Genomic DNA, 12,321 nt, shown 5'->3' with positions numbered 1-12,321 from the left:
ATGAAGAAAAAGAAACTAAACCTGGGCGTAAGGCCAAGCGAGGTGATTCAGGCCTGTGATCCTAGTACCTGGGGATGCAGAGGAGTCAGGAAGGAAGATTTTGAGCTCGAGGCCAGGCTAGGCTACAAATTTAAGCCTAATTTATCTAACGTTGTACCGGCCACTGTTTTAAGTGTGTTCAATGTGAAAGCTAGAGAGCTTTGCTAAGAGATATTTTCTCCAGTAGATGGGGAAACAGACACTGAGAGGTAATCAGCCTGTCCAGCCAGGATCATCTAGCTAGCAGTTAGCTGGTGCGGGATGTGGCCCTGGCAATCCTAGACAGCTGCGGGGTGTAGAGGTGCCTGTGGCTTAGTACCAATTAAGGCCAAGGCCAAGGGTGTCTTTGTAAGAACCAAAACCCCAAGATGTGTATGTGAAATGGTTCAGCTCTCTAAAATGTTAGCTCAAGTAGGGCATGGTGGCATGTGCATTTAGTTGCAGCATCTGCGAGGCAGATCCAGAGAGACACAGTGAGTTATCGAAACAGCCTGGTCTACCTAGAGAGTTCCACACTGGCCAACCAGGGCTTCAGGACTGACTCCCAACAACCACCAAAAACAAAACAACCAAAAATACTGACTCTTTCGTCTCAAGTCATACAGACAAAATATGTCCAGATGTGGCCCACAAGCTGTAGGCTGCAACCTTCTAAGTTAGAGAATCTTTTTTTTTTTTTTTTTTTGCATGAGCCATGGAAATAGGGAAGTGTTTTGCATGGGCCGCAGCTTGGTCCTCTTCATTTTCTCCCACGTTCTTTGTTTTTGTTTTGTTTTGTTTTGAATCTCAGCACATCATGGGGACTGTCCTCAAACATCTGATCCTCCTGCCTCATCCTCTGGAGTGCTGGAATTAGAGGCATGCACCATCAGATCCAACTTATTTTTCAGTTTCTTAATTCATAATCTTAGAAACCGTGATTTTTTTTTCTCTTACTCAAAAAAAAAAAAAAAAAAAAAACAAAAAAAAAAAAAAAAACAAATAGAAACCATCTGGATTCTCCCCCGTGATACTGATCTCGTTTTGGATTTTTTCCCCCTTATGGAGATCAAAGTGTGCCTAGTTTTGCCATGGTGTGATACCAAACACCTTTGAGTCCCAGCCCTCTGGGAGATGAAGACAGAGGCAAAGCCAAACAAGGGTTACAGGCTAACCTGATCTACATAGCAAGTTCCAGGTCAGCCTGGTCTCCACACTCAGACCACCCTCATCACCCCATCTCAAAATAAAGTGAACCTAAGTTGATTAGTGCTCAGGGCAGGGTATCAGACTAAAGGAAAAGGAACCAAAGTCACCCCACTCTGTCCCTAGTGATAATAAAACCTCTTGTGAAGTGGGGTTCTTTCTCTCTCCCTCCCTCCCTCTCCCTCTCTCTCAATCTGAGCTTCTCGGCAGCTCAGAACACTCAGGTCTGTGCTCTACCATATGCACTGGGAACAGCCATGCCCTGCAATTGATGAAGAAAGATGCCAACCCTAAAGTCCCTTGACCTTTTTCATGAGGACATTAAGAAGCACCCATCTTGGCCTGAGACTCAGCAGTTAAAAGTACTGGCTGCTCTTGCAAAGGTCCTGAGTTCAATTCCCAGCAACCACATGGTGGCTCACAACCATCTGTAATGGGATCTGATGCCCTCTTCTGGTGTGTCTGAAGACAGCGACAGTGTATTCAAAAAAATAAATAAATAAAACTTGAAGAGAAAGAAGGGCCTATCTTTAAGGGTTTTAAAGCCATCAGATGAAGTGCTGCCACATTCCACCCCACCTCAGGACCCAGTCTGAGGATGGGTATTGCCAGAAGGGTTCCACTTAAAAATTCTTGCACCCTGCACCTGCAATCCCCACACCGAGGCCTCAGGCAGCTCAGCGGTCTTGGTCTCCCCCTGGCGGCTAAGTGGCGCTACTGCTCCTCGCGGGGCCCAAACACAAGACGCAGCCTCGGAGCTGGGAGGGTAGCTTTACTTGGCAGCGAGGAAGCAGGCAAGAAGGACCCTTGCGATAGAGAGGAGGGCGTGGCCAATGATGTGGGTGGAGCCTTGAGGTCCAGCCTTTCCGCCCGTTGGAGATGATTGATGTGTCTGTCCAGCGCTTTGCGCGGTCTGGGTGTGCATGGCGCTTACATTCCAGACCTCACACCGTTGGTCTCCAGGTCAGTGAGGTTGCCCCGTAGGGCTTGCTCCTCCTCGAAAGCCTTGAACAGAGAGTTGAAGTTGCCTGCTCCAAAGCCCTGTGGCGATAGAAGATAGAAGGCAAGTATGAGCTGAGAACTTGCCAAGCGGCTGGTGAATACCCGTTGGGTGCAGGCCGTACCTGGTGGTTGTGGCGTTGGATGACTTCCAGGAAGAGTGTGGGCCGGTCCTGCATGGGCTTGGTGAAGATCTGTAGGAGGTAGCCTTTCTCATCGTAGTCTACCAGGATTTTCAGATCCTGGGAGGGAGACAGTGGGTTCTGTTAAAGGAAGGCAAACTGACCCTTGTAGGATCCTTGTGGGATCCTTAGTGTAAAGGTTCCGGCACCACCGAAGCCAATTAAGTCTCCTTTCTCTAGCAGTTCCAGCTTTCTCCAAATATGTCCCCAGACTGGCTATCCAGTCTAAGCCTCCCCAACGGCCGTTCCAGCACGGGGTCTGGCCTTTCTCCTATATCCCCCAACGGATGTCACTCAGTGGGAACGGGGACTTTCTTTTCTGTCACTGAGGAGAATATAAAAATGCTGGGTCTACTTTGGAAAAACAGCCTGGGAGTTTCTCGGAATGTTAAACATGTCTTCCATCCCAGAGATGGCTTAGTTGGTAAGAGTACTGGCGGCTCTTGCAGAGGATTTGACCATAGGTTCACACACACACACACACACACACACACACACACACACACACACGCACACCCTTCTCTGGCCTCCTCAAGCACGGGGCCTGTGTACATCTAGACACACACAGTCATATATATCTACCCAGGCCAGCCAGCTCTACAAAGGGATTCCTGGCCAGCCCCGGCATATTCAGTGAGACCCTGTCTCAAAAATTAAAAACTTAAAACGTATTTCACGTGGCTTCTAGTAAAACTGCTAACTACAAAGCCGAAGCTGGGAGATGGCTCAGTGGTCGAAGCAGCTGCTGTGGGTTCCCAGCACCCACATCAGGTGGCTCACAACCACCGGTGATTCCAACCATAGGGGATCTGATGCCTCTGACCCCTCTGGTCATCTGCACACACGTGCAAACAGCCTGCCTGGTCTACAGAGTGAGTTCCAGAACAGCAGGGGCTTCATAGAGAAACCCTGCCTCAAACAAAACAAAACAAAAAAAGAAATCAAATAAATAATAAAATTAAACAAAGAAACTTCCCAATGGTAACAATTAGCCTCAGACAAGCCACCTGACCCCTGTCACACTTCAAATGTATCCTTTCTGTTTCTCACACACTTGAAGGCTGTGCCTGCCTCAGGCAGGGCCTCTGTGTCCCTTATTCTCTTTGATGACTCTTTGCCTAACTCTCCATGTAGCCAGAACCTTCTCATACAGATTTGAATTAAAGTCAGGGGCTGGAGAGATGGCTCAGCGGTTAAGAGCACTGACTACTCTTCCAGAGGTCCTGAGTTCAATTCCCGGCAACCACGTGGTGACTCACGACCATCTGTCATGGGATCCGACGCCCTCTTCTGGTGTGTCTGAGGACAGCTACAGTGGACTCATATACGTAAAATAAATAAATGTTTAAAAGAAAGAAGGTCACCAATCAGTCTTTCTCAGTTCCTCTCTGCAAATTGGCCTCAAGTGTTCGGCATGGTACCGACTCTGTCTCTGATATCCCGAGCTGGCTGGGATCTGACGTGGGTTTTCACTGTGTGTGTGTGGCCCGGTGAACTCAAGGTTCATGTTCTTCCGGCTAAGCACCGAGCCAGGCCTCACCTCCAGAATGTCCATACTCTCCTTAACCTTGATCTTGGCTGTCTTGAGATTCTCCCGAAGCAGTTTGTAGTAAGAGGATGGGACAGCCAAGAACTCCATGCCTCTTTCCCTCAAGTGGCGGATCTGTCATGGAACAGGGTCAAGGTCAGCTTGGTTTGTTCAATTACTATTGCCAGGAGGAGCAGCAAGGGCAGGAGGTGGCGGGGTCCCTGTCCAAGCTCTGTCAGGAAGCCACGTGTCCTTCTCCCTATGTGTCTCTGACTCCTCTCCACAGAATACTAGTGATTGCTCTCACAGAATGTGCACTGTGTGCCTGCCTTTCTGTGCGCTGCTGGGGAAACTGAGGCAGGCATCTGTCTGTCAGTATAGCAGCTGGAGTGACATAAACCAAGTATGCATCTTCTTTGCCTAGCCCATGATGATGTCGAAAGTCAGTGTCAAAATTAAAGGTGGCATCGGTGGCTTTTACCAACCTGCTCCCATTCCCACCTTTTCCCATCTCCCTCCCTTCTTCTGTCTGAGCCACACCCTTCTTGCTGCTTTTGTAACCTTCCTGGCTTCCTCATCTTTGTCTTGTTGGTCCCTTCTGCCTGGGATACACTACCCATTTCTGTATACATCTCTTCTCAAATGCCTTCTTCGTGTGGCCCTTCGTCCTGGCTAGATTTATGTCAATTTGACACAGGCCGGAGTCATTAGAGAAGAGGGAGCCTCAGCTGAGAGAATACCTCCCTAAGACGGGACTTTGAGTCTGTAGAGTGTTCTCTTAATTAGTGATCGATGGGAGAGGCCCAGCCCATTGGAAGTGATGCCATCCTGGGCGGGTAGTCCAGAAAACAGACTGAGCAAGCCATAAGGAGCAAGCCAGTAAGCAGCATCCCTCCACGGCCTCTGCATCCGCTCCTGTCTCCAGGTTCCTGCCCTGCTTGAGTTCCTGTTCTGACTTCTTTTGATGATGAACAGAGATGGGTTCACTGTAAGTGGGATAAACCCTTTGCTCCCCAACTTGATTTACTTGTAGTGTTTCTTCACAGCGATGGAAACCCTGAGCAAGACAACCCGCTCCTGATGAGCCTGTTTAGATATGCTATGCCTTGTCTTCCCTGAGTTCCCAGCTTTTCCCCTCAGCTTTTACACCCCACACACTGTCCTTAGGCCAGGACTGAATTAGCCTCCTTGCGGGCTGCATCCATAGGCAAAACATGTTTAATCTGGCTAAAAGGACATATGTAATCTTTTAGTCTAATCTTATTTTTAGAGAGAGGCACACTGAGGCCCAGAGAAGGCACTGAGTCCCCTGGGGCACACACAGCAAAATACCAGCAGAAGCTGGGCTATGACTCATGACTTGGGACCGGATTGTTCTGCAGAATGAACTTCTCCAGCATGGTTGGGGGGGGGGGGGTAACTGAGTTTGCAGGAGCTAAAAGGGAAAGTCCTGTCATCCTTTCAGTGGGACCGCCACCACCTGCCACTCTAATTGGCAGAGACTGTCCCTGCAGTTGATACAGAGGGCACTTGGGCCAGAAACAGGGCTCTAACCGTTGTGATGATGTCTTCTGTCTTGAGAGCGATGTGCTGGACCCCAGCACCCCCATTATAGTCTACGTATTCCTGGGGGGAGGGGAAACAGAAGGAGACCACCATCATTTATCCATCTAACCATACATCATTTATCACTCAGACCTCTGCCCCCTAAGAGCCCGCAAGCCTCCTTCCCCACCTGGATCTGAGACTTCTTCTTGCCCGGGGCTGGTTCATTAATGGGCATCTTGATCGACTCCTCATAGTTGGCCACCACGATGGAACGCAGAGAGCTGTACTCCGTGTGCACCTGTGTGTCATCCACGGACCAGAACCGGTGGAACTGCAGGTTTTTCAGGTACCTGCAGAGTGACCAGGGGACACACCCCTGAGTGCCCGTGGAACGGAGACCCTCCTACCCTCTTCCTGTGTCCACCACTGAGCATATATCCATTACGTAGGATCCCAAGAAGTGACATCATGCACATCATGGATTTGTACTTTTGACAATTTTAAGTGGAAGGGAAGTGTTTTGTAACAAAATATAGGTGGTTAGCTGATGCTCCGACAGAGGGTCAGGTGTTTGCTTCTGATTTAGATTAGGGCAGTGTTGGTTCGATTCTGTGGCTCAGATGTGCTCCTGAACTCACTTAAATGCCACTGTGATGTTTTGAAAAGCTAGGACCCCTAAAAGGCTGGGCTTTAGCTCAATGTTGGACTGCTTTTGTAGTTGGCTCAGCTGTGCCATGTTAATGCTCCAGGTTAACTAGTGCAAGGAGTGGGCGTTGCTCTGTGCAGGTAGGTTAGTTCTCAATAGTTGAGCAATTCTCAAGAGCCTACTCGGGGATTAGGTTTGTTCTCACGGGAGTTTGCTATAAAACCCCATTTTGGGTGACGGGTGTGGTGGTGCACACTTCTAGTCCCAGTACTTGGGAGGTAGAGGCAGGCAGATTTCTGTAAGTTCAAGGCCATCCTGGTCTACATAGTGAGTTCCAGGACAGCCAGGAAACCTTGTCTCAAAAGATAGGTAGGTAGGTAGCTAGTTAGATAGATAGATAGATAGATAGATAGATAGATAGATAGATTAGGTAGATAGGTAGATTAGGTAGACAGATAGGTAGATAGATTAGGTAGGTAGATTATTAGGTAGGTAGTTAGGTAGGTAGATAGATAGGTAGATAGGTAAGTAGGTAGATAGATAGGTAGATAGGTAGGTAGGTAGATAGATAGGTAGGTAGGTAGGTAGATAGATAGAAATGTTAGATAAATAGATGTGTTTTATATAGATAGACAGACAAGTGGGCTTGATTGTATCTTTCTCACGAGCAGGTCTGTTTCTTCTCAATGGCCTTGTATAATAATAAACTGATCCTGGTAGGTTGTGGGGCTCCTCCATGAGTGTAGGTGAGTGTTTCACAGTGAGTACGTGATGTAACCTCAGGTTAGCCTCCCAACACCTCGGACCTGTTTTCAGTAGAGCTGGCAGGCGGGGACTGGTAAGGGCATTAGATGGACAGAGGTGCTTGCCCGATGACCTGGGCCCATCCCCAGGACCTGTGTGGTAGACGCAGAGAACCAACTCCTGCCAACTGTTCTCTGGCCTCTCTACATGTGCTATGGGATGGAATGTGCACGACCTCCCATGTAAGCACATGACAAAAATAAATAAAATAAAAACAACAAAAGCAAGTAGATGAGGCAAAGAGGGCCCGTCTCCTGCAGCAGAGAGGGGCAGGCCAGGGACTCACCATTCCGAGGCAGACTCCATTTCCTGGTCGGGTTGGTTGCCTACAATATGGTCAATGATCTCGAGGTTACAGCTGGGTCTAGAAGAGGGAAGGAGTTAAGGTGAGAAGGCTAGCCCCCAAATCTTGGAGCAGTAGCCCCTGCTATGCCTCAGCCATAGTTAAATGACAGCTATTGTGAATAGTCTTTTGTTTTGTTCTTTGTTTTTTTTTTTTTTCTTCCCAAAACAGGGTTTCACTATGTAGACCAGGCTGGCCTCCAACTATCAGAGACTGGGCTGCCTCTGCCTTCCAAAGTGCTAGGATTAAAGACGTGCACCACCACACCTGGCTACCATCCCCATCGTATGAGATAACAAAGACCTGAAGGGGAAGCTCCTGCACAAAGCTAAACGGTTAGGTGACCCCTGGCAGTCCGGCTAGAGGCCCAGGCCTTCATCTTCTATGTCTCCATGCCTCTGCTTGGTGCCTGTCCCGCTCCCCAAAGTTCCCCACTAGATGCTCACAGATTTTCTGGTCCACCAGAGAAACCCATTCCACAGAGTGGAAAGAGGTTATAGCTTATTACCATCCCCCACACCAACGGACACTCACAGTTTTGGAAGTAGGGTGTCCTTGTATGTTGGGGCCTCAAAACCAGGTAAAAACCGGCCGGTGTAGTTGATCTTCTCCACCAAGGTGTGTGTGGTGTCTCCATACTGGGGGTGGGAAGCAGCTAGGATCAGGGAGAAGCCCGCACCCTACCAACCCTAGCAAGGCCTCACTCCTCTCAGCACCAGCACGGCTGTGAGCTCTGTCCTGAAGCTGACCCTAACTCAGTGGACGATCCTTTCTGGAATGCTGGACTACCTGCCATTTTGCTTGAGAGTCTGCCTGTAGGATCAGCAACTCTGATGGAGGAGGGGAGGATGCTGTTTCCATCCTCATGGCTTTATTTATGTTTGAGATTAAGCCAAGCTGGACTATTATTACTCATGGAGCTCCCCCTGCCTCAGCTTCTCAAGTGCTGAGACTACAGGCATGGTCTACCATGCTTGGCTTTTGCTTTTCATAAGTATCTTTAGCACCTAGCACAGTACCTAGTACATAGTAGGTGCCCAGAAAAACAAACTAGGTGAAAGCATTGGATTAAATTATACTAAAGGGTGGAAGGTTCTTTTAATCTTGTTTTTGGTTTGTTTTTTTTTTTGTTTTGTTTTGTTTTGTTTTGTTTTGTTTTGTTTTGTTTTGTTTTCCTACTGAGCACAGGGCTTTCTGAATGCTAGGCAAGTCCTCTACCACTGACTTGTATCCAAACCCTCTTTTAACTTCCTTTTTTGTTTTTGTTAGTTTTTTTTTTTTTGTAAAGATTTATTTATTTATTATATATAACCACACTTTTGCTATCTTCAGACACACCAGAAGAGGGCATCAGATCTCAGTACAGATGGTTGTGAGCCTCTTTTCACTGTCTGGATTGTGAGACCAAGTCTCACAGAGTCTCATGGAGTTCCCCAGGCTGACCTTGAGCCTAGGCGCCTTGCATTTATGATCCTCCTGCCTCAGCCTCCCAGGTGCTGAGATTACAGGTCCTCAATTGGGCCAATTTCAGCAAATTTTACATTGAGTATAACTCCGAAGGAAGGGGGACTTGTGACTGACAGTCTCACAAACTTGCTGCTCTTGTGTGGACCATATTATTCTCTTAGGTGCTCTGCTGAAGTGGGAGGGGTGTAGCTGAAGATACAGTGACTCAGTATGTCCCCAGATCCCATGGGATGTCCCGCTACAATCCTTGCTCAGAGACTCCAGGCTAGTGTAGGGTATGACTTGCTCAGACGCCACTCCACCCCCACTGAAGCCTCTATACCCCCAAACTGTTATTTCTACTGGGGAAGATATCTGGAATCTCCCAGAAGCCTCTGTGAACCGGCCAAGTGTTACCAAAGGTCAGGCTTGGGGAAGGCTGGGACCCTGAGGCACCTGGATAGGGTTGTATGTGGGGAGGTCTCGGGGGGGGGGGGGTCCTGGTGTCTCCTGGCAGGATGTCAGCGTTCACTCACCGTCTGCAGCACAGCAAACTTCACCTTCCCAAACTTGTCTTGCTCCACCCATGGCTCCCGCACGATTTTGGCACCCCGTTCTCGGGCTTTCTGTGTGGGAAGACCAAGTGGGGTGAATGGGGGAGGGATGGGGCCCCCTCATAATATTGTGTGTGCAGCTATCCACCTGCAGCTGGATCCTTTGTAACCTGGTCTCATGCCCATTTGGCAGGTAGAGAAACAGTTCAGAGTTGTGCTTGTAGGAGACAAAGCAAATAAGCCTCTGCCAACTGACTCTTCGAACCAGCCCCTCTCTCCAGGCCCCTGTCCCCCCTCCTAGAAAAGGAGTAGTCACACAGCGAATTTTGAACTGCTGTTAATTGAGCATCTAGTGTGTCAGGTCCTGTGCTCAGTGCTCTGAACACTATTCCAAGGGGCCTAATCTCTCTAGTCCCGGAAGTGAAATTACACAGGGGTGGTACTGCCCTCTCCATTCCGTAAGGGAGGAAATAGCACAGAGAAGTTAAGTCAGGTACTCAGAATCACACAGCCCTAAGCTTCCTTTTTCTTCTATTGAGTGCGTTGCTATGCTAGGGATGCGTATTAGGTAAGTGCTCTACCACTGAGCTCCTCAACTCATAAACAAGGAAACTCTTTTTCAAGTGCAATCACATGTAGCCTAGCCTAGGCTAGCCTCGAACTTTATCCATCTGAGGACAACTTTGAATTCCTGATCTCCCCCCCCCCCACCACCACCACTATGAGACTCCAGGTAAGCATCACCATGGCTGGGTTTTGAGGACCCCATGCTCCAAACACGTTTGTTTCAATCCATTTTCCTTCCAAGCTTTCAGTGAGGCAGCGGCCATCTCCATTTTGCAGAAGTGGACAAGGGGCTCACAGAGCCGACACGCGGAAGGGGGCGGGGAATGTGTCAGCAGAACTCAGGCTGCATCCAGCCCTGCCTGGTGCGGGGAGGGGGTGGTCCTCGCGGGCAGAGGTACACCACATCAGTCCAAGTGTCTCTCACCTGCACAATGTGCTCACAGTCTTCCACCTCGAATGCGATGTCCTTCACCCCGTCGCCGTGCTTCACCAAATGGTCGCCCATCTCTGTGGTCGTCAGGAGAATGCAGGCAATGGAGTTTCTAACTTCTATCCTGTCCCCGGCCCCTTCGGGGCTCCAGCCTCACCCCCATTGCCCCAACCCGTGCCTCCATCCAAACATGCTGAAACCCGATGGGGGATGTCCCTCACCTTTGTTCCAGGGATTGAGAGCAGAGCAGAGAACAAACACAATCTAAAAAGGGGACAAGGGGATGAGATGGGTGCCAGGAGTGGGTGGAAAAGAGCCTGCCCTCCATCTTCCCGGCATGCTCTATGGCACCCCTCGTGGGACACAAGGCTCTGCCATGCTGGATCCCTGAACCATGTGTTCCAGTTCCTTATCTGCTGTAGCTGTACCCTGGTCCTCAAAGCTTGGGGGTTCTCCCCTGTATTCTAGAGGGTTCCAGCAACCCCACGGACCAGAGCCCATTTATATGCCTTTCCCAACATCCTAGGTTCTAGGTTCCGAGAGCTTCTATGTCCAATGCTGGGCGAGTTTGAGAAAGGCAGGAAACCAGGAAGATTCCTGTGACCCGGGACATGGGTCAGTGACAGCTTAGCCATACATCTTGTATGTCCTGACACAATAGCACATCCTGGACACGATGGTGTCCTCATCACCAAGCCGCCTGGATGTGTACTCACTTTCCCTTGCTTGATGACGTGGCTGACCACCTCCCGCGAACCCGTCTCTAGGCCCTTGTAGGCCAGCGGTTCGAATCCCATCTTGTTGCAGTAGAAGGAGGCAGCCTAGATGACAAAGCAGCAGGGGGCTCAGGGGGTTGTGGGGACCAGCCTGAAGATCCCTAGAAGGGAGCCCCAGTCTTCTGTCTGCCCCCATGTTTGTCATTCGGAGACCCTCCCGGGAAGAAAGGCAGCTCTCCCCTCCCTGCGCATCGTCCTTGCTGGGGTCTGTGGTCCTGGTTGCGTAATGAGGTTCCAAAGTGCTAGTCCTAGCCTGGCCGGGATCCTCCCCTTGCACTAGCCAATCCCAGGTCCAGCTGGGTCCGGCCCCCTTAAGGAAGCCCTTTGGCTTGTCCCCTGCACCCTCCAGACTTTCTACCTGCTTGGCGTTGCCAACCCAGAAGGTCACAGAGTGGAAATGGAGGAACCGGCCTCTCTCAGGCTGCGGGAGGGAAGAAGGGTGAGGTTGAATCCCTGGAAGTAGGTTAACTTGACACCTCACCCCAGCCTGAAGCCCAGAGCCTAAGAGAATGTTAACTCACCCACTCCTATCTTTGACCAGCCTCCTAAGACATTTCTTGTCATAGGATTTGAGTCCCTTAACAGTTCAGAATTGGGAAATCTACCCCCCCCACACACACACACATACTGGAGGCCTTCCCAGGGTTCACAGAAGGAAATAAGCTTGCGTGAGAACAGTATGGGACACAGGGATTTGGCCAGGTTTAAGAGATGCCAGGCCTTTCGGAAGGGGCTCCTTTAGAAGGCTGAACTCCGTCAACACCTACTGACATTTCTCCTGTGTTGACACCTTGCCCTCCCCCTAGACCGAGAGCCTGGATTTCTGCTCCAGCTTACCTTCGGTCCTTTGTTGCTGTAGGTTGTCTAGCAAAGAAAAAGCATAAGAAGAGGTTATGACAAAGGGGGTCCTTGAACAGTCACCGTGGGTCGGCACCCACAGGGAGAATGCTAAGGACCAGATAGACTTACCATGGTTGATGGTGGTTGGACCTCTACCAGGAAGACTGCGACAAGAAGCCTGGGGAGGTGCTGGACAGAGTATTTACCACATGGCAAGGTAGGGCCCGCCCCTGGCCTGGCCTTTCTGGGGGTGGGGAGCTGAGCTAACCCTGAGTAATCCTAAGCTTGGGAACCTCTGAGTCAGCCCTGGCTGTTCAGGGCTGATTGACGTGCCTCAGTCCACTGGCCAGGAGAGCAGAGCCAGGACAAGAAGCCAAGAGCAGACACTCTCTAAGACCCCGGGGCTAAGACTGTGATCTCCGCCATGTAGATTC

The 12,321-nt window shown here is 49.9% G+C and overlaps 1 protein-coding gene across 1 annotated transcript; it reads right to left on the bottom strand.

Annotated features, from left to right (window-relative positions):
• Positions 1–2,059: 2,059 nt before the first annotated feature.
• HPD (4-hydroxyphenylpyruvate dioxygenase) lies at positions 2,060–12,050 on the bottom strand. The gene is made up of 14 exons (XM_080941306.1): positions 12,017–12,050; positions 11,885–11,911; positions 11,406–11,468; positions 10,988–11,092; positions 10,493–10,535; positions 10,266–10,348; positions 9,257–9,346; positions 7,809–7,912; positions 7,218–7,295; positions 5,669–5,831; positions 5,488–5,559; positions 3,946–4,068; positions 2,349–2,465; positions 2,060–2,265 (listed from the first exon to the last, which is right to left on the bottom strand). The coding sequence occupies exons 1-14, from the start codon at positions 12,017–12,019 to the stop codon at positions 2,155–2,157; spliced, it is 1,182 nt and encodes a 393-aa protein (XP_080797432.1). The 5' UTR covers positions 12,020–12,050; the 3' UTR covers positions 2,060–2,154.
• Between the last annotated feature and the right edge of the window lie 271 nt (positions 12,051–12,321).

The sequence above is a fragment of the Micromys minutus genome, assembly GCF_963924665.1.
Source record: "Micromys minutus genome assembly, chromosome: 29".
NCBI lineage: Eukaryota > Metazoa > Chordata > Mammalia > Rodentia > Muridae > Micromys > Micromys minutus.
Note: the sequence above shows the minus strand (reverse complement) of the source record. Positions and strands in the feature narration are given on the sequence as shown.

Bases quoted from the DNA above. Each gene is read 5' to 3' on its own strand.
- HPD (XM_080941306.1), bottom strand. The intron at 10,349-10,492 runs GTGAGGGACATC...TGACGACCACAG, and splicing joins TCTCAATCCCTGGAACAAAG to AGATGGGCGACCATTTGGTG. The intron at 7,296-7,808 runs GTGAGTGTCCGT...TCCCTCTTCTAG, and splicing joins GACACCCTACTTCCAAAACT to ACCCAGCTGTAACCTCGAGA.